Raw genomic sequence first — 20,806 nt, 5'->3', positions numbered from 1 at the left:
CTGTACTGGCACATAGTACTGGTCAAGATTTGTATTAGTTCTTACTGCATACTCTATACTCTTATTCTTATAAAGCTTGTCTAAATGTTGGGGATTTATTCCAGGACTTGGACATATCATTACCAGAATAGAAGAGATGTGGGAATCACAAGATGGTATCTGATAGGCTATATACTTCTCGTGAAATTTGAAAGGTTCAGGTGGAATAATATTACTTCTAACATTTCAAGTATATCCACTATTGGATATAGTATTTTAAGGTAATGAATTGGTTAGACTGAGCATCGACTCGAGGGTATCTATTGCAAATCGAGGAGCTGTGAGAGGTAATCGTGACCATCGTTTAATAGCCATACACAAACACACCTAACGCCTAATTTTTGAAGGGCCCATGAAAACCCCATAGCTAATCAATGTCGTGCACCATATATGCAAATTGTGGAAACAAGAGATCCAAGTGATGCATAGATGCAAGCAAAATGCGTACATAGCGTGTTTAACACCTGGAATGAAGGTCAGAAAAGTCCGCTTTTGTATAGTGATGAGAAAATCGTACATCTTATATTCGCAAGAACCTTGCGTATAGCGATTTTCATCCGGAGTCTCGAACTTGTACTCTATCTGGATATCAAGATCGCGTTTGTTCTTTTCGTTCGGTCGATTGGTAAGGTGCCCAGAAACACACTCATTTTCTTCGATGGTAATGACTTCCTTGATATAGAAAACCGTTTGCTTCCAATGAGTGTACTTTGCATGGGGCCCAGTGGAAAAGCGAATTTGTTTATGACATGCCGTAAAATCGATATCAAACCAAGCAATAATAGCATGAATGAAGTCGTTTCTTTTGGCAATAAGGTTGAAAGGGGCTCTGAATGCGAGGTCCGCGGGGGTCACTGTGTATAGGTCGAAGGTGATGACGGGGCAGGGGTCAGTAACCAGAGCCTTCAGGTCAACAGTATCGACTAGAGGTTCAGCCAGAGCAATCTCTTTCATAGGCGAGTAATCAAAACCGTATACATTATCCCAAACTACAAAGGGCTTAGCAAATATGGTCTCCTCAATTGGGATGAAATTACTTACAGCCGATTTTTTCATCTTTATATTCGCCATCCTCAATTCCGCCCAGGTATATAGTAGCCTTATCGGGGAAAATTTTCCCATCCGGGACCAGGTAGCGATCACGGGCATATAGGACGGTATCCAACATACTCTCGTACAGTAAAAAGTACCCCATCCATTCAGAGATGATAATATCGACTTTGGGGAAAGGCAGAACAACCTCTTCCATCTTGCCTTGAAGGAGAGTTATTTTGTTACTCATCCCGTTTGCTTCAACAATTTGGCGGGCTTTCTCAATGATCGACGACATATCGACACCAATGACATGTTTGGCCCCGGCACGAACGGCGAACCTGTGTCAAGGCGCGATTGTTAAGATTGATAGGTACACCCAGGATCTGACAAATTTGCCTACATGCTAAGGATCCCCGTCCCACATCCGACGTCAAGAACAATCTTGTCCTTAAAAATATGCCTGTTTTGGTAGATCGCATCACGGTACGACCGGGTACGAACTTCATCTTTCTAAGATGTGTAAACGCATTAATGTGATTCTAGGCACAGGGACTCTTTTGATTTGCACATACAAGCATTTCCTCATGAATACCTAGTGCATGAATGGCTGATTAGTATATTTGTACTTCAAGTTGTACTTCAAAAATACGCGGCGGATGCCAGTTTGAGGGCCGGCGTACCGTGATGATCATAGCTGAAAGAATCACATTAAATCAGTAATCCAATGAGCCATGAGTCAGTAACACTCATACCTAGTAAAATAGCGCACCTCAGCGTGGTCCATCCCGACCATTCTGTCAGCACTGGAGGTCATTGTTGCAGTAGGAGTTGTGTTTGGAGGGCTATCCATGGTGGGGGATGTAACCCACAAAGGAGGAACAAAAGCTAACAGGAGGAATTGTTGCAGTAGACAAGTAAAACGAGAGCGAGACCAAGCTATCCAAAGATTAGGAATAGATATGCTGGAAGAAATATGGGTATCCCTTGACTGAAGTGCTCTTCCAATCCTCCCAGTTGAGCTTTTTTGATAACGGCGATATAATTGGGTCTTGCCGCTAAATCAGAAATAGACTAGCCCAGCCGCAAGGAAAAACTTTGTCCACCACTGGATTTGCCAAGAAGTATCTGGGCTCATAGGTTATACAGACTAAACCTTTTTCAACAACAAGGGCGATTGGTTTAGTGGTATAACGTCTGTTTTGCATCATCGTGAATACAGAAGGTCGGGATTTCGATTATCCCATCGTCCAAGTCTTATTTTTTTGTTTTCCCCACAACGCCTAATCCAAGATCCTCGAACAATTCCTATCAATACTCCTTTCACTACGGAGTAGTTTTGCCCGCTCGCTACAATTTTGACACCTCTGTGCTTTTTCCATGTGATATCGTTCCTTCGTACGGAGTATTCTTGATCAAAAAAGGCCTGGCTGGCTACTCTGGAATTGCCAGCCTCCACCGCCATATGCCCCCTAAACTGTAGCTGCTATAGTGTCAATTTCGTTGACTGGATATCAACGATGAATATTAGGGGGATAAGTTCCCGTTTACAACAAACCCCTTGGGTTTTGGTTTTGTGCTTATGCGTGTATTTTTTTCAAACCGCGGAAGCGTCTCTTGGGGATCGGCTGCCTGATTTTAAAGAATGCTTGCAGGTTCGGAGCTCCGTTATCCCTGTCGCCTGCATTTGCTCATTTTCTTATATGCTTAGGTGTGCACAAAAGAGAACTGCGAAACGGGTCGCTTTTATTTGCGTTTGTCCTGCCATATAATTGCATCCGAGATGGCCGAGTGCTAATCGCTACGTACAGCCCTACATCTTCGACTCCTTCTTTGGGACTGCCCATCTGAATGCGACTATACCTGCCAACATGTTATAACTAACAAGCGGGTCGCACGAGATCCCCCAATGCTTGAGCCGGTACTCCAGTTTCATGGAAAATGGCCGTTTCATCGTATACTTGGAATTCAGGAATTCTTTTCCGTTTTCTTTTCTCTCCTGAATTTCCTGGCACACCAGCAGGGTATGGCGAGAGTTCGAGACTCGGTACCAGAATCATATCCCCTGCGGCCATACTACTTGGGCTTTGGATATTTCGGCCTGGCAAGCTGGGTCTTTAGTATGCTTTTTCACACCCGAGATTTCCCGCTGACTGAAAAGCTCGACTACTTTGCCGCTGGAGCGAGCGTGCTTTATGGGCTATATTTGTCAGTTGTTCGAGTATTCCGTCTCGATCAAGGCCGTCCGCGTTTTAAACCTACCTTACTGCGCTGGTGGACCATCCTGTGCTGCGGACTATATTTGTCTCATATTTCATATCTGACATTTTGGGCATGGGATTATTCGTACAATATGGCCGCCAATGTGGCAATAGGTATTACTCAGAACTTGCTGTGGAGCTGGTTTAGTATACGACGATATAGGAAATATATGAAAGGGTGGACTGCGTGGCCAGGCATGATAGTAGCATGGATCATTCTCGCAATGAGCTTAGAGCTGCTTGATTTCCCTCCTGTGTGGGGTTTGCTTGATGCACACAGCTTGTGGCATTTAGGAACCGTCATTCCTACTGTTTGGTGGTATAGGTAAGTGATGCCCACTGGTCGTTGTTATTCTCATTGCTGATAGCAAGCTTCCTTAGCTTCTTAATAAAGGATGCGCAGGATGATTTGGCAGGTCAGAGACTAAAAGCGTGAGTCATATGTATATACATACATACTCTTTCTTGAAAGGATGGGTCTCTTATCTGCTATGCTAAATACAAGGGATACACTACTGTATGGTACACGTTGGATCTTAGGTGCTCACGTAGTGGGTTCTATGTCGTCATTGCCATGCATGAATACGTAGAATAGCAAACAATACCTCATACATGCGGTCTGGAAAATGGTCTGTTGCATGAGTTGAGACGTATGCGCACGCAACCAAACATCCGACGAAAGCCATGCAAACACCGCAAACATGTACCTTACCATCTTGTGTGTTGGCTGTTCCTGTGCGTGATTGGTTGTTACCCCTGTTGTCACTTGCATGTTTGCCATGTTTGGACTCTTCCGTCCTATGATATCCCCCGCCTCACCCCACGCCGGTGCTTCAGCTGTTTCTGTCGTCAACAGGTCACCAGGCTCCTTCTTAATGGTGCTCCTCACTTGAAAACCCAGCACAGTCATTCAATCAACTTCTTGTCTTTCATTTGCTCTGCTACAAATCATTGTCTCTCCTTAGCTTGCTAGGCCAGCCCTTCAAGCTTCACCATGGCCTCCGTGGATACGAAGAAAGCTATTGTGGAGGCCGCTTCGGCCTACACCAAGCCTGAAGGCAAGACCTTTGAGTATGGCACTGCAGGGGTAAGTTCACACTGAGCAGGCCATTCGTACATTGAATTCTAATAGCTCGCCTTCAATAGTTTCGCATGAGATCGTGAGCTTGGCCCCTTCCATGGTTTCGCTCATCTGCTATCTACTCCTTCGTGATGAATACCCTTTTGCTGACCGGAACTGCTTCTATGTGTATCCAGGGACATGCTCAATACTGTCGTATTTGCTGTTGGGCTCTTGGCAGGCTTACGCTCTAGGAAGCTCAAGAGCCAGACAATTGGAATTATGATCACAGCGAGCCACAACCCCGCATGCGACAATGGAGTGAAACTCATCGATCCTATGGTATGTTTTTTTCACCAGAACTGTACTTAGTCTTGAGTCCATTCTAACGGTGTTTCTGTCTTGATAGGGTGAAATGCTGGCCGTGAGTTAAAAGTGCTTGATAGTCGTGAACCAAAGTGGCTAAGCCGTTGAGATATAGGCTGAATGGGAGAGCTATGCAACCCAATTGGCAAACACCCCCTTGGAAAAGCTGGGAGATATGTATGAATATCTTATCAAGGATATCGAAGTCAATATGGAAAACCCTGCTCGTGTCGTGTTTGCTCGTGACACTCGTGCCTCAGGATCTCGTCTTGTCGGCGTTCTTACATCGGCATTCAAAGCTACCGGTGTCGAATTTATCGATTTTAAGTACCTGACCACTCCGCAGCTTCATTATATTGTGAGGTGCAAGAACACACTTGGAACTCCGTACGAATATGGCGAGCCAACAGAACAGGCCTACTACGAGAAAATAAGCAATGCTTTTAAGACCGTGATGAGAGGGCGAAGTACCAATGGCCCAGTTACTGTCGACTGTGCTAATGGCGTTGGTGGGCCGAAGCTAAGAGAACTTCTCAAATATTTGCCTACAGCTAAAGAAGGTGGTGTGGACATTCAAGTCGTCAACGATAATGTTATTAACCCAGATAGCTTGAATCACGAGGTATTTGTTTTCTTACCTTATATTTTATCTCTTCACTTGGCTAACAACAGTTACCATTCTAGTGCGGAGCTGACTTTGTAAAAACGAAACAACGCGCTCCACCTTCATCCAAGGCCGCACTTTACGATCGTTGCGCTTCTCTGGATGGCGATGCTGACAGATTGGTATACTACTATCTTGATACTGGAAGTATTTTCAAGCTCCTAGACGGAGATCGTATCGCGACGCTGGCTGCCTCATTCATTGGTGAGCTAGCGAGAAATGCTGGTATTGCGAGCAAATTAAGAATTGGTGTTGTTCAGACCGCTTATGCAAACGGTGCAAGCACCGAGTATATTGAAAAGGTTTTAAAACTTCCAGTTATTTGTACGCCTACTGGTGTCAAACATCTTCACCACGCTGCTATGAGGTTTGACGTTGGTGTTTATTTTGAAGCTAATGGCCATGGCACCATCACCTTTTCTGAGCCAGCTTTAAAGATTATCAAAACCACGGAACCTCAATCGCCAGCCCAGCAGTATGCGTTGCAGAGCCTTGTTGCCCTTACCGAACTAATTAACCAGGCGGTCGGAGATGCGCTTTCTGATCTTCTCCTAGTTGAGGTCATTCTCGCCCACAAGACTTGGACCCCGAAAGAATGGATCTCAACTTATACAGATCTCCCCAACCGTCTTGTTCGCATTGAGGTCGCTGATCGATCGATTTTCAAAGCTGTCGATGCAGAACGCAAGCTAGAGTCTCCGGCCGGTCTTCAGCAGCGGATTGACTCTCTTCAGTCACGCTACAATAGAGGTAGGAGTTTTGCTCGTGCTAGCGGAACGGAGGATGCTGTACGCGTGTATGCCGAAGCTGCAAGTAGATCTGAAGCTGACGATTTGGCCACACGTGTTGCTGCCGCTGTCCAGGAGGCTGGCAAGGCTGGCAAAGCATAACTTGAACTTATTTGACATTTTCCTTGCGTCTTTAAGAAATGCATTCTCAAATTGCGGTGACCAAGTCTAACACCAGCTATTGAACAAAAATTTCCTTCCAAATTATCTAAAGGCAATTGGAGAAATCGTGTTCAAAATTTTTTTTCAGGTCCGTTGGTTTTAGGGATTTGAGGATTGAAACCTGGGAGCTTAATGATTCTGCCATGCTTATTATCTAACTGCTAAAAAACAACGAATACCAAAGATCCAGACCCCTGTCATTGCAGTTTAAACTTATGGTTACATTGCTTTGCGACACTACTTCATAGTTTGAGAATTAATGAGCAATGTGACTGAAATATGTAGAATTTCCCCTAGCTGTAACAGACAAAGGAGTTACATAGGCAACTTGGTATATCATTGGGAGAATTATTACCCTTCTTCGCGATCCATTTCATCTCGGCTTCTCTTTGCACCGCCTCTTCTGTTTCGCAGAGTGGCACCTTTCTTCCCCCTATTCTCATGCAAGTCTTTCATTTCAGTAATTGCATGACGTTGAGCTTCACCAACCCTGTCGCTGAGCACCATAACTTCTTCCTTTACAGGGTCATATACATCCAACTTTTTACCCAGTGCAGTCTCAATGCGCTGCCATAGCTCGAAGTCGTATTGGGTAACCAAATTGAATGCACGCCCACTTTTGCCTGCTCGAGCCGTCCGGCCCACGCGGTGGATATACGTTTTGCTATCGGAAGGGAGATCATAGTTCAGAACCATATCCACAGATGGAATATCTAGGCCACGCGCCGCGACGTCGGTGGCTACCAGAATGTTCCGGCTACGGGAACGAAATTTTCCTAGTGCCCCGAGGCGGGCAGATTGCGAGAGCTGGCCATGTATAGGAATAGCACCGAATCCAAGGGAGCGAAGGAGGATAGCAAGACGTTGGGTTTCGTTCACAGTACGTGTGAAGATGATCACAGATTGCCCGGGGTATTCATTAAGGAGATGCACAAGATAAAGATCCTTATACTTGAGGGGTAAAATTAGCAGTTTTTGTAAAAGAGTTGAAACAGTCTGATATTTGTTTGAAGATATTGAAATGCGAAGCGGGTTAGAGAGGGATGCGCGTTGGAGGGATTCGACCTTTGAGCTCATTGTTGCCGAAAACAAGTAGGTACGTCGTTCTTTGGGAAGTACTTTCAAAATCTTGTCAAGTATAGGGCCAAAATCCAGGTCCAGGAGACGGTCAGCCTCGTCCATGACTAGATATTTGAGGCTCCGAAGTGAGAAGCCCTTGGTGTTTTCTAGGTGATCCAAAAGGCGCCCTGGAGTAGCAACGATGATATGAGGCTTTTTTCCAAGAGCAATTGACTGGGAGACCATATCCATTCCTCCAACAATGACAGCGCAGCGGACGGAGATAAGAGAGCCCAGGGCCTCGAATTGCTGGGATATCTGATATGCCAACTCGCGAGTTGGGGCTAAGACAAGACTAAACATTGATTGAGGCTTATCCATAAGAGCTAAAACAGTTAGGATAAACTTCAACGTTAAAATGTGGAAGTTTCTCACCTTGCAAGATAGGCAGCGCAAACGCGGCTGTTTTACCACTGCCTGTCTCCGCCAGCCCAATTAAATCACGTCCCTGTAGTGCTAGGGGAATCGACTCGGCTTGAATTTGTGTCGGAGCCTTGTAGCCCAGTGATTCACAAGCTTCACATAGCGGCTCGATGATCCCTAGCTCTCGGAATGATTTGGCAGCGGTTACCGTTTCGCCGTCTACAGCTTCATGGCCGTTGCTGTCAGCTGACTCTTTGTTGCGGGAAGTGGGTGGAGGTGCCTCTGAGCTGGAAGAGTCATCGCTTGTTCCAGGCTCTGAAGGCGTATGCGACAGTTTTCTTCGTTTTGTAACCGGCATACTGGCGAAATACAATATTCTGTGGTTCACTCCGACGGAGCAAGACAGAAGCGTTGCGATGTAAAATTCTCGGCTGATAATGCCAAAAATAAAGTTTCGTTATCACGGAGATCGGCCTAATGATGATCCTTAGATTAACTTTCTTACCTCAAGGGAAGAAAAGTCCGCAACTACGGAGTACACAGATTTGGATATTACAGCCCGCTGACCTGCGTCGTTTACCTACCTATTTACCCAAGGGGAAATGGCTAAGAGGCGTACGAAAAAGCGTACTCATGCCAACGCAGCTCCACAAAATGGAAACTCTAGCGCCAAAATTGGCCTTGCTTCACAAGTCCGGACACCAAAGAGCATGGTGATTCGGATGGGTGCTGGTGAGGTTGGGCCGAGCGTGAGTCAACTTGTTAAGGATGTCCGATCAATGATGGAGCCAGATACAGCTTCTCGATTAAGGGTGATTGGCTTCCATACCAGTACAAGTCTGCAAATGCTAACACTGCATAGGAACGGAGAGGAAACAAATTAAAGGACTATACTGTAATGACCGGCCCGTTAGGGATCACACACTTATTCCTATTTTCCAAGTCATCCACTGGAAATACAAACCTTCGAATTGCCCTGACGCCACGAGGCCCTACACTCCATTTTCGAGTTGAGAAATACTCCCTATGTAAAGACATCGCCAAATCACAGAAGCACCCCACAATGTCTAGCAAGAGCCACAGGAACCCCCCGCTGCTAGTAATGAACAATTTCACAACCTCGAAACCAGAGGAAGAGTCTACTTCTAAGAAAATACCCAAGCATTTGGAATCTCTTACGACAACAGTCTTCCAGTCCCTGTTCCCGCCCATATCCCCTCAGACTACGCCTTTATCTTCTATTCGCCGCATTATGCTTCTTAATAGAGAACTCTCGACTTCTTCAAATGATATAGACGAGGACTCCTACATATTAAACCTCCGGCATTATGCAATCACCACCAAGCGAGTCGACGTATCAAAAAGAATACGGCGGCTAGACCCACGGGAACAGCGCCGAAAAGACAAGAAGGATAGGAACGTCCCGAATCTAGGGAAGCTCAATGATGTCGCAGATTATTTGCTTGATCCTTCAGCTGCAGGCTATACATCTGCGAGTGAAACTGAAGTCGACACAGACGCTGAAGTTGAAATCATGGAGAACAAAACGAGAAAGGTACTGAACAAAAAAGAGCTGCAGCGCGTGAAGGCAGGCGAAAGGAAGTCGAACCACAAATCCTCCAGCAATGTCGAGAAAAGAGCCGTGAAATTAGTTGAAATCGGCCCGCGCATGCGGTTAAGGCTGATGAAGGTAGAAGAAGGACTATGTGGAGGGCGAGTTATGTGGCATGCTTTGGTGGACAAAACACAAGCGGAGGCCGATGAGTTGGAAAAGACGTGGGAGCAACGGCGCCAGGAAAAAGAGCTTCGTAAAAAGACACAAAAAGAAAATGTCGAAAAGAAGAAAAAGACGAAAGCCAAAGAAGGAGAGACAGAGAAAGACGAGGATAGAATGGATGTTGACGATGATAGTGAGATGTGGGATAGTGACGATTTTAGCGAGGACGAGGGCGATGATGTCAACTGAAAAGATGTTTGGTGTGTCCGGCCAGTACCACCCTCAACGCGGTTGATTCCGACGTCTATCTCGCGCGTGAGAAGCAAAAAGCCCTGCGACCCTTGACTTTTCTCAACTTTGGCGTCCTTCCAGAACTCAGGCATACTTTTAGCTTGCCTCTATATTGGTGGATCGGTTTGTATTATATTACATGATATCTATGGTCCATTCCTTTCTATTCTTCTATTGATCTGTTGTTTATTGATTTCGTTTTGTTTTGGTTTGATACCCATGGCCCTTACAGGCCTCGATGACGCGCTAGTGGGTAAGAATCTCTTCCTCTTCTGCGCGTCAACCCTGATTGTCAAGACAATCGTGCTCAAGCCTTCGGCTGACATGTACGGATACCACAGGCCCTGAGGCTAATGTCAGCGAAAATATTTACGCAGCCCCACTTCGACAGGCTAGTAGCTCTGCTTTGCCAGAGAACGAGACTTTGGGTAATGTAAATGTGCCGCTGATGGCCAGTACCCCTTTTGGTAACGACAAAAATCTCATTTACCTCTTCAATGGGCGTCACTGGGAGTACTTGAACACTTTATTGGACTGTATTCTTAAGCACTCAATACCAAGCCTCGCGGTGTCTGATAACATTCATCAACCGCATCATTTACTAGGAGAAATTCGTAGTAAGGGGAACCATTCACTCTTTGCATTTGATAGCTGCTTACAATCTTTAAGCCCAGCTGATCAGCGCCCGAAGCCGTCTGCTCATTTCCATATGCGAATTACTTACTAAGATATGTGTTGAATCTACGGAAAGGGGCTGTCAATTCCATGTGTTATTGGAGGTTTGTCGGCTTTGGCCTCCACGGCGCCTTAAGGAACATTCCCTTATCAGAATTCTATATTTGTTGAAAAAGGTCAGGGCAAAGGTTTATAGACACGATGACCCGACAATGAAAATCGGCTCCATAAACGTGTTTATGGGCCCATATTTACCATGGACCGACCGTCGTACTAGGTGTCAATTGGATTCTCTCATAGATAACATGGAAGCGACAATGAAGGATCCTTTCTGCATAAATTGCGTCAAAAAGTCCGAATGCTATCACTACAGCCTGGAAAAGAAAGGGTCAAAAAAGGGAGAGAGAAGTTTATGCGGCCTGGCCCACGGTCAATTCTGGTTATATCGCGAAGGGTCTTTCCAAAATGTCGTTGATCAAACGCCCGAGGCTGACGAAGAAGTGTATTATATACCGGGCATCCGGGAATATTTCTCTTCAACTCTCTGTGCTTACATGACTAGCTTTGAAGGAGACAGAATTCAAGAGTTATTCGCTCGCAGAAGAAGGTCATTCTTCCCCTGCATAAAAATGAGATGTGATAGGTTTGGGTTGCCTTTTGGGTTCAGCGAGGATAAAATGTATCTCTAGTAGGCAGGAGACCAGCATTGGGATTCTTGGTAGGATATGAACGAATATTGCCAGTTGACGTGATGAGACCATAGCTTTCATAGAACATACCCATCATCCTGACCTTTTCGGGAGGCTATATAGTAAACAGTTAAAATGGGGGGTGTACGAGATTCAGGCGGATTGTTTACCTCCAATCTTTTCATCAACAAGTCGCCCGACCAACTTCTCTAGTACTTCGGCATCCCCTCCAGTTTTGCCCTGAAAATACGCCTCGACACTCTTCTCCACATACTTTCCAACCATATCAATTTCAACGTTAACTAGATCTCCTTCCTTTTTCTTAGCAGTGACAATTTTCTCTTGTGTGTAAGCAATCAGCATGATTTCAAACCAGCCATCTTCGCCATCAACGACTTTAGTAATCGTCAAGCTGGTGCCGTCTAGGGCGATATAGCCCTTCTCCACGACATATCGTAGTACACTTCTGTCTGTTGGCTGAAGTCTAAATACGAGCGAGTTCCCGTCTGGAGTAATGGAAAGAATGGTGGCGGTAGTATCGACGTGGCCCTGCACGAAATGGCCGCCCATGCGCGTCGAGGCGGTGACGGATCGTTCAAGATTGACAGGAGATCCGGAGATGAGAGAGCCCAAATTTGTACGGCGAAGGGTCTCTGGCGCGACACCAACTTTGAACGAGGACTTATCAAACTCCGTGATGGTCAGGCATGTCCCTACGGAATTTGATACTGGATCAGCGGGGTAGCTCAAGGGGCGCGGGGTTTGCAGTGCGCGGGCTCAGCGAGAGGCGCGCACCATTCACGCAGATGCTATCGCCCAGCTGCGCATCGGTGAGTATTTCTGCACAGTTGGAGATGGTCAGAGACGTTCCACCGCCGCCACTTGCAGTTCCGTCCTGGGGCTCGAGGGCCGTGACCGCTTGGAGCTCATCGTCAGCCAAGTCGCAGGAGCTGGAACGCATCGGCCAAAGGACTTACTGCCAATTGTTTCTACGAGACCAGTGAACATCCTGGGCGAATCTCTCTCGCAATCGGCCTGCTGGAGTGTCTGACAATGGCGTCGAGCGCTCTCTCGGCTCTCGTTCGTTTAAGTTGACGGCGCCGTTGCCCGAAGCCGAACCGTGGAGAAGCTTTCGGGCTGCGCGGCCTAAAGATGCTGCTTAGCGCTCCGCCGGCATTTCGCGCGGCCCTTCAAACCCCCGTTGATTTCGCCGAGCGATGGATGGACATCGCGGATGGCACACCCTACTTCGAGAGCATTTTTTTGCAGAACGACAGCAATCATGGTGGCCTACATTTCTTTGCGGGTGTTTACCAGGAGGACCAGCTACACCCTCCTGAGTAACAGCACAGCCTTGATGCACAGACGGACATATTCAACCCCGGCGAAGCAGCTGGACACGCTGCCCCTGTCGGGTATTCGGGTCGTGGACATGACCAGGGTTCTTGCTGGAGTCAGTTTCTTTCTTAACCAGCATTGGGCTGACCAGGAGCCTCTGGACTGACATTTCTGCGTTCGAAGCCGTATTGTACACAGATTCTCGGCGATCTAGGGTGAGATAAGACTTACCTGGGCCGAGGAAAGAGGCTGGGCCCCGTTGACTGAGGATACTACAGGGCTGAAGTTATAAAGATTGAGCATCCCGTGCGAGGAGACGACACCAGGGCCTGGGGACCTCCGTTCGCCAAATATAAAAAAGGAACAAAGGACGGCCCGGGAGAGAGTGCATATTACCTAGCTGTGAAGATTCCTCTCGAAACTCTTTTCTGTTTGTACATGCTGAACGGGTTTCTTCGCATAGGTTAATCGGAACAAAAAGTCGCTCGCCCTCTCCTTTGCACACCCTCAAGGGACTGAAATAATTCATAAACTGGTCAAAAACGCAGATGTGCTCGTTGAAAATTATATCCCCGGTTCTCTGAAGAAATATCAACTAGACTACGACACACTTAGCACGATAAACCCGCGTCTGATTTACGCCAGCATTACTGGATATGGCCAAACAGGGCCTTATAGCAAACGAGCGGGCTATGATGTGATGGTTGAGGCTGAGATGGGCCTGATGCACATTACTGGGTCCCGAGACGGGCCTCCAGTGAAAGTTGGCGTCGCTGTGACCGATTTAACCACCGGCCTGTATACATCGAACGCCATCATGGCTGCCCTTTTGGCCCGAATGAGGACTGGCAAAGGACAACATATTGACTCTGCCTTATGTGATTGTCAAGTAGCTACGTTGTCTAATCTTGCTAGCTCCGCACTGATCAGCGGCGAAAAGGATTCGGGTAGATGGGGGACTGCCCACCGTAAGTTCTCATAAATGCCGAATTGTCGTAGGGAAACTAACCTCTATAGCATCTATTGTTCCATATCGAGGATATAAGACTAAAGATGGCGATATTTTACTGGGCGGTGGGAACGATAATCTATTTGGCATTCTCTGCGAACAACTTAATCACCCTGAGTGGAAAACAGACCCTCGATTCAGTACTAACAATCAGCGTGTGAAAAACCGTAAGGCAATCGACACCCTAATTGAGGAAACCCTGAAGGAAAAAACAACCCGGCAATGGCTCGAAATTCTCGAAGGTAGTGGTATGCCGTATTCGGCCATAAATGATATTAAAGGAACTCTCAACCACTCTCATGGTAAGCAGTGAACTCCCCTGATTTATTGTTTTATGGCACTAGCTGAATGGTCAGTTCTGGCACGTGGCATGGTACAAGAGGTTGAGCATCCTACATGTGGGCCAATTAAGCTTGTTAATACCCCCGTGAAGTATTCACACGCAACCCCTGGCATCCGAACACCCCCGCCAACTCTTGGGGAGCATACTACCGAAGTCCTCCAAGATTTGGGACTTGGTACAAAGAGCATAGATCAATTACGACGTGACGGTGTTGTCTCATGAACACCGTAGAATGGGGAAGTTGGGATAGACTTTTGTTTCACAATAATACCCTCTATATATCTGCAGACTGGATCATTTGTCGTCTTTTCTCAGTCGACGGCAGGGAATGTCCTGCATATATTTTTCCTAGTCATGATATTGTGTGAGTACTGCTGCTTGTTTGATGCCTCACATAGCTTAAGAGTCAGTTATTTTCAAATATATTGTTATATGGAGGTGCATGATGAATGCCTAACTAAATTATGAGCTCTATTTTAGCATCATAAATCTATATGGGTGTAAAAAGTGTGCCCCATTTATTCAAGCAGCTTTTCTCATATTTCATAAGACATGGCCCTTGAATACTCCATACCCACTCTGCGTTCATTCATGTGCTGAACAGTAGATGTTCAACTCTCAGTAACCTATTTCATCTAATAGTGACATTTTGAATCGATATTCAAACTTTGCGGGGGCCAGAGTACTTAATAGGAAAAGACCACTCCTCAAAGAGCTGCAGGGCAAAAAAGAAGATCAGCTGTTTAGGCTGAACATCTGGTTAATGATGTAGGAACTGCACCATGATGCCATAACGCCGGCCGATTACGCAGTAAATGTATCTTCAGCCCGATGAAGACATAATTCTAAAATTCACTTATATTTCCACAGTCCACTTACCTTTGGCAACATTGGGCAACACTTGAACTTTTCTCATATGAACTAGCGTCTGGCTGTCTCCGAATCCATGTACCTGGACAAAGCACATCGTAGGTACTTTGTTGCTGAGGTCCAAATAAAATAGAGTTAAGTCTGCGATTATTTCATTTTCGCCCCATAATTTGTCGTAAAGGTACCGGTGCGCTACCCGAACGTACATCTGCTGTCTTATGATTTTTAGAGTTAATCGTACGTGATTTCATGGCCCACAACCAAGCACAAGAGTTGGTAGCATTGTTCAGCCGGGATTATGGATAATTTGCCTTAAGATATATCTTATAACTGGCTGGTTAAATCGTGGAGGCTTGAGGGAGGTGCCCGTGATAGGTGAATCGAGAAAGTCGCACCTAGGGCCACGCCTATCGGAACTAGCTTAGGTTAACTCAAGATTCGCGTCCATGCATTAAGACAAAGAATTGAGAGTTCTGTCTGGGCTAAATCTGTGCTTCAGTTTTGTCCTGGTCGGTGGACGGTTGAAACATTGAATGTGCAGAGGTAGGTGGTCATCGGTGTTTCCATTTTAGGAATGGCGGACGTCGAAACTCTGTTTGTAAGGCTAACTACCTCCTCCCTGCACTCCCTCCTCAAGGATCAATTGACGAAAGAGTGCTGGCAACGCCGCCTCTTCAATTGGCTAGACGAAATATCGGTGCAGATACTCCGTACACCTCATGGGCTCTTCAAAAGCTTCTTCTCTTGATGCCACTACCGACCCGATATCAGACTCTAATGATACCCGATTACCATCGAGTCGTACGACCGGGATTGAGTTCCAATCACAGCCATATATACATCAGCCAGACGTGTCCCTAAGCCGGCTCAGCACCCCCACCCCGCTATCCTCCCTGGACTCTGTGTCGAGCTGCTTTACGGCCACTTCCCAATCAGGCGCAGGAGTGACGAAACCCAATACTATACGGCAAACCGAAAATATACCCAGTGGTGCCGATGGAGCAGCGTTACTGCCAGTAACTACGCCTTTATCGAGTAGTTCTGAGCTATCGTCTATTTCTCCCAATTCTCTACTGCAGTCACCCTCCTCCATTGCATCACAGAAATCACTCCTGGCTGTTACGCATGCCACTTCTGGTCCAGCTACAATGTCCGATTCATCCACCACTCAGAAGGCGCCTTTAAAGAAACTAGCACCTTCTCCCGCCACAGAAGTAAACAAAAAGAGTGTTGCAAATCCCGACCCGCAAGTCGTTAAAACACCTCAACGTTGGCGGAAAAGGACGTTGAACCGTGGCAAAAGACGGAGGGCTGGGGAATATGATGACGATGGAGAGAGCATTGTCAAGGCTGGAAACTCAAGCTCAGATGAGTCTGATGAATTTACTCCTCTTACAACTCAGACCAAATCCGGTCGACAGGTTCATAGACCCATGTATCTTCTTCCAGACGATGCCCCTGCTTCGATATCTGGGCAATCGAGAGCACAATCATCTGCTGGAGCATCCCTTGGACAGACACCTCCAAGGAAAAAAAGACGGGTATATAAAAAGGGAAGAGAGGTGAATATCACATGCGAACGCTGCGATCGAGGCTACAGCCCGCAGAGTAACTCGATTGTGTTTTGCGATGATTGCAATGGGGCATGGCATCAGTACTGCCACGACCCCCCAATAAAAGCGGAGGTGATTGCTGTGAAGGAGGCGCAGTGGTTCTGTAGCGAGTGCAAACCTGTCAATATTTCCTCGTCCAACCGTGGGGGTACGGCTGAGCCTCCTGTCAAGGCCATAGGATCAACTGCTACGTCTCACGACTCGCATTCCCCACAGTTGGTTGGAGGGTCTAGTTTCACCCAAGCAGAAAGGTTGCAGTACCTATCGCATCTTTCTCACGCCGCTCTTGTGGAGCTTCTTGCTGGAATAGCCAACTCTGACCCCAATCTACCAATTTTCCCCGTGAATCTGAAAGACCTTCCCTCATCATCTACCATCGCACCACTGCCCATTTCACAGACGTCAAGCAAGACGGTAGAAGATACGCCCCAAGCGCAGTCTTCGGCATCTACACCCGTAACAGCTGCTGCCAGTGCTACTCGGCATGCAGAATACGACTCTGACGAAGAGTATGTTGCCGAGCACCGTCTCTATCCGAAACCAGGAAATGGATTTCGCCTACCTCCTGACTCCTTCGACCTTAATATGTTGCTCGAAGATCCGAATTGTCCGACATTCAGTCATATATTGCACGGTCCAAAAGCCAAAGTCACTGGCATAAGCAGCAAAGTCAGCATTGGCCAAGAAGCTGCCAAGGCTTGAAACTTGAGATGTATGTATTTCATTATTTGATGGGGATTGTTATTGAACCTCATTATCATAAAAGGGCCGCAGTGGTGCCAGGAGTTACGATTAGTATGGTTCTTCAAGCATCACAGGAGTTTATGAGCTAGATTATGTACATACATCCAGCAATGTAGGAGTCGTGGGATAAGATATTAATCACAGTCCGGAGACATCGCTGTATTCGATATTCCCCGCTTTGATACAATTGTGTGGGGTGGAAAAGGAGAATATGAGAAGTTAAAAAAACGAGTAAGAAAAATTATCAAGAATTCAGAAAGGGGTATCGAATACATAATAGATCATATCATCACCAAATGACCAAAGAAAAAAAAAAAAAAACCACAAATGCACTAGGGGAGAAACCTAAATGTTCTCGACGACACGCGCATTCATAGCCTGCTGGAAGCCACTATTTGCGTTGGCATCAAATGGGTTGGAGTAATGGCTTGGACCTTCCCCAGCATTCTCTGCCGTATTAAGGGACTCCTGAAGTTGACCCATGGTCTGGTTTGGAGCGGGCAAGAAGATGACTTTAGAACCAGAAGTCTTGGCCATCTGTTGCATGGTTTCTAGGTAACGGATTTGCATGGCAGGGGCGGAGGACAAGATATCGGCAGCAGCTCTCATGAGCTAGAAGGAAAAATGGTAGTTAATATCAATGGTGGGTATCTGAGTAGAATCCTGACGTTACTTACCTTGGCAGCCTCGACTTCAGCGCGAGCGGCAATGACCTTGCTCTCGCCAATACGCTTGGATTGCGCAGCCATAGATAGAGAGTCCTGGAGATCGTCACTGAAGATGAGGTCTTTGATGAGCATCGATTCCACCATCACACCCCACTCAGTGGCAACGCCTTCGATGATCTCCCCAATGGACTGAGCAATCTCCTCCCTACGCTCGATAACATCCTGCAGCACGCGAGCACCAACGACATGTCGCAAGGTGGTCTGAGTGCGCTCAATAAGCGCCTGCCGGATATCCGTGACGCCGAACGCGGCCTTGTGAGGGGAGATAATGTGGTAGTAAATGACGGAGGTCAAATGCAGTGTAACGTTGTCCTTAGTCATGCAGACCTGGCGCGGCACCTCCACGATCTGGATCTTCACGTCGACCGTCTTCAACCGCTCGCTGAGAACATTGACCTTGACCAGACCCGGGTCCACGGCGCGCTCGAAACGGCCGAATTTGGTGACCAGGCCGACGTTGCCTTGGCTGACGGGTCTGAACGGGTTGGGGCAGCAGATGCAGCATGGAATGGCGCCGAAGCATCCGATGATCTCACCTAGACCGTGGACTGCGCAGTAGCAAGCGAATTGTCAGTGTCTGATGCGAGCGAGAGTTGTAGCTGCTGGTGTCGACTTACTCAGGGTCGAATACCATCCATGGCCGGAGTTGCTGTCAGTAGGGTGCTGGAGCACCTGGGCATAGCTAGGCTGGAGATCCTCGAGACGCGCTGGCTGAACAGCGATGATGCCGGGGGTCTCCGAAGCGGCTTGAGACTTGAAGCCGAGCTGGACGGGCGACTCGCTGCGAAGAGGGGCTTTGGCGCTGTTGGTAGACACGGATGGGCCGTCTGTATTCATATTGGATTATTGATTAGATTAGGCGGTCTGGATGGGAGGGCGTTTTGATCGTGATACTAGAATGAAACGGAAGAGGGGACACTGGTCTTTATAACAGTGATCGCTGAGCAGGTAGCGAGTTTGATGGTAAGTAGTGAACGAGCTAGTGCTGTTTCTCCGCGGCTGGCGGCAGGGATGCCCTCGTGACGGCCGCGTGCTCCACCTCCACAGGGCTTGGGACGCCCAGGCTTTGCGGCTGCGGCTGAGGTCACAGACACCGCGCGAACCTCATATTGAGGACAACTCGACGCGTCGAGCCTGTGCGAGCTGGTGAGTACCCTGTATTGCAGCTAATTTCACTTCTAGACACGCCGTTGCCAGCGAGGAAACACGCTCGTTGACCGTGATCATCCCGCAACCTTTTCCCATCCGCAACCGAGAACGACCCGCGAAGGCAGTGCCGGCGCGATCCGGGCAGTGCTGGGCCACCTTGTTCTGCAGCGAATCTGGATGCGCCGTCTGGTGGAGGAATACAAAATGCCTTGCTCCGCCTCTCGATAGAGTGCCATACGATCCCACAAAACATGAGTCATGATATTGGTTGTTATCGATTTCGAGGTCCAGCTCCCTTCTGCTTATTCAACGAACAGGTAACTCCAATCCTTCACTTGAGGGCTGCACTCTTGGAAGAGCCTTAGTAGAGCCGCTGCGGTGTGCCTGGGGATAAGGTACCTGTCTTCAACTCCCCCTGCAGTGAGCAGAGGCCATGCATGTGAGCATGGCACCAAGTGCTTGTCCATGTCTGTGGATATTGATTGCAACTATCAGTATGCATGGTGTGCTCTTTCAGTGTACGTCATCTATGTACTCCGTACAGCAGTACATATATGCCAGTTCGCTGCCTAGTTCCGCCCGTAGTTTATCCACGGAGAAACAGCATAAGAATTGAGGTGTAAGATTCATCTCCAATCAGGTAATATTTCAACAGCAGAGTCTAGGGCATAAGTACTACATACACTCGGCCACAAGATGCCTGTGGCTCGGCCTTTAATGCAATTACTTTGTTGTTTGCACGGCCTTTGACCGAAATGCGCTTTAATAACCCCCACCGCCGATAACGAACTCCCGACAGGTTTATCGCGTCTTTGACTGTGACCACCCGGTATTTGTCGCGTATTGCCCTGCTCAATCAGCCTAGGCACTTGAGATGCCTGTTTGTCAAGCGAGGCAGCTGTGGCGGGCTCCACTCGCAGACCAATCTCAAGTGTAAGACCTAGCCCCGATGCACTGTTGCTATCTACGGAGTACGAGAGATATGCGGTTACAAAACATACGTATGTCTTCTTTTAATTTCGAGATAAAGGAAATAGGATCTTCGGGATGGCTCCCGTGTCTGCAACTGGGAAAAGCGCACGGATAGTGATGCATGGCATTCGAGCTAACAAGAACGAGCAAAGACGTCTTTGCTTGAAGGCTTGCTTTCTCTCTCTTCTCAGAGGACCCGCAGCTGTGCATCGTATTCGACCTCCTCGTCGCTTGCAGAGCCAGACCTTTACTCTGGTCACCCGTAGCGTCCGTTAGTTAGTTTGCTCGGGCCATCTCGCTTGGACGGCAGTTCGGGAGCAAGACGTTGCTTGTCCGGCCGTTATCCGCGGTTTCGCGGTTTGGCATCAGCTTGGTATTTTTTTTTTTTTTCACGATTTTATTTTAGGAGCGTTCCCAGGCAAAAAGCTAGCCCGCGGGCGCGATCACAACTTTATGCCCGGTGGCGATCATTGGCCCCCCCCACTATCACATGCGCGACAAGCTCGTGATTGTGAGAATTTTTGTCTTGTATCAGAATTTTTCTCTCTATCGCGAAGGATTATCGAGCAGGAATTGGTGAGTTGGCAGGGAAGAGTTTTTTACAGTCACTAAGAGTACACGGTTTGGCTCGCACTGAAGATCTGGAGGGGACAAGAGGATTACAAGCGGTACATAGCAAGAAGCATTATTCTCGACCAACGCTGGGAGAAAGAAGGGAGAGAGAATAGCCGCGAGGAAACAGGAAATACCAGCAAATTCAAAGATGAGAGCCTTGTAGTGGAACTTTTTCCCCGTTATAGACAGTATAAACGTG

The 20,806-nt window shown here is 47.4% G+C and overlaps 8 protein-coding genes and 1 non-coding gene across 9 annotated transcripts; 5 read left to right on the top strand and 4 right to left on the bottom strand.

Moving 5' to 3' along the window:
* Positions 1 to 496: 496 nt before the first annotated feature.
* Positions 497 to 1,924, bottom strand: HMT1 (Nuclear SAM-dependent mono-and asymmetric methyltransferase; the record flags this gene model as incomplete). The annotated part of the gene is made up of 7 exons (XM_049255078.1): positions 497 to 503; positions 557 to 1,028; positions 1,081 to 1,412; positions 1,475 to 1,584; positions 1,647 to 1,666; positions 1,755 to 1,768; positions 1,827 to 1,924. The coding sequence occupies 7 exons, from the start codon at positions 1,922 to 1,924 to the stop codon at positions 497 to 499; spliced, it is 1,053 nt and encodes a 350-aa protein (XP_049105933.1).
* Positions 1,925 to 2,242: 318 nt separating this feature from the next.
* Positions 2,243 to 2,324, top strand: LOZ57_006054. The gene has a single exon. It is a non-coding gene; the product is annotated as a tRNA-Ala (tRNA).
* Positions 2,325 to 4,326: 2,002 nt separating this feature from the next.
* Positions 4,327 to 6,312, top strand: PCM1 (Phosphoacetylglucosamine Mutase; the record flags this gene model as incomplete). The annotated part of the gene is made up of 6 exons (XM_049255077.1): positions 4,327 to 4,419; positions 4,479 to 4,492; positions 4,590 to 4,734; positions 4,802 to 4,816; positions 4,874 to 5,380; positions 5,443 to 6,312. The coding sequence occupies 6 exons, from the start codon at positions 4,327 to 4,329 to the stop codon at positions 6,310 to 6,312; spliced, it is 1,644 nt and encodes a 547-aa protein (XP_049105932.1).
* Positions 6,313 to 6,723: 411 nt separating this feature from the next.
* RRP3 (ribosomal RNA processing protein) lies at positions 6,724 to 8,212 on the bottom strand (the record flags this gene model as incomplete). Its single annotated transcript, XM_049255076.1, has 2 exons — positions 6,724 to 7,817; positions 7,867 to 8,212. The coding sequence occupies 2 exons, from the start codon at positions 8,210 to 8,212 to the stop codon at positions 6,724 to 6,726; spliced, it is 1,440 nt and encodes a 479-aa protein (XP_049105931.1).
* A 244-nt stretch (positions 8,213 to 8,456) lies between these two features.
* Positions 8,457 to 9,820, top strand: SSF1 (rRNA-binding ribosome biosynthesis protein; the record flags this gene model as incomplete). Its single annotated transcript, XM_049255075.1, has 2 exons — positions 8,457 to 8,666; positions 8,717 to 9,820. 2 exons carry the CDS (start codon positions 8,457 to 8,459, stop codon positions 9,818 to 9,820), a joined length of 1,314 nt encoding a protein of 437 aa, XP_049105930.1.
* Positions 9,821 to 11,379: 1,559 nt separating this feature from the next.
* RIB5 (Riboflavin synthase alpha chain) lies at positions 11,380 to 12,234 on the bottom strand (the record flags this gene model as incomplete). Its single annotated transcript, XM_049255074.1, has 3 exons — positions 11,380 to 11,939; positions 12,022 to 12,144; positions 12,204 to 12,234. The coding sequence occupies 3 exons, from the start codon at positions 12,232 to 12,234 to the stop codon at positions 11,380 to 11,382; spliced, it is 714 nt and encodes a 237-aa protein (XP_049105929.1).
* Positions 12,235 to 12,508: 274 nt separating this feature from the next.
* On the top strand, positions 12,509 to 14,138 carry LOZ57_006049 (uncharacterized protein; the record flags this gene model as incomplete). Its single annotated transcript, XM_049255073.1, has 6 exons — positions 12,509 to 12,679; positions 12,748 to 12,779; positions 12,843 to 12,966; positions 13,028 to 13,532; positions 13,582 to 13,875; positions 13,930 to 14,138. 6 exons carry the CDS (start codon positions 12,509 to 12,511, stop codon positions 14,136 to 14,138), a joined length of 1,335 nt encoding a protein of 444 aa, XP_049105928.1.
* A 1,367-nt stretch (positions 14,139 to 15,505) lies between these two features.
* On the top strand, positions 15,506 to 17,101 carry LOZ57_006048 (uncharacterized protein; the record flags this gene model as incomplete). Its single annotated transcript, XM_049255072.1, has 1 exon — positions 15,506 to 17,101. One exon carries the CDS (start codon positions 15,506 to 15,508, stop codon positions 17,099 to 17,101), a length of 1,596 nt encoding a protein of 531 aa, XP_049105927.1.
* A 387-nt stretch (positions 17,102 to 17,488) lies between these two features.
* Positions 17,489 to 18,708, bottom strand: LOZ57_006047 (uncharacterized protein; the record flags this gene model as incomplete). The annotated part of the gene is made up of 3 exons (XM_049255071.1): positions 17,489 to 17,755; positions 17,821 to 18,419; positions 18,489 to 18,708. The coding sequence occupies 3 exons, from the start codon at positions 18,706 to 18,708 to the stop codon at positions 17,489 to 17,491; spliced, it is 1,086 nt and encodes a 361-aa protein (XP_049105926.1).
* Positions 18,709 to 20,806: the final 2,098 nt, after the last annotated feature.

The sequence above is a fragment of the Ophidiomyces ophidiicola genome, assembly GCF_022830035.1.
Source record: "Ophidiomyces ophidiicola strain CBS 122913 chromosome Unknown scaffold_35, whole genome shotgun sequence".
Lineage (NCBI taxonomy): Eukaryota > Fungi > Ascomycota > Eurotiomycetes > Onygenales > Onygenaceae > Ophidiomyces > Ophidiomyces ophidiicola.
This window is presented reverse-complemented; position numbering and strand designations above follow the sequence as displayed.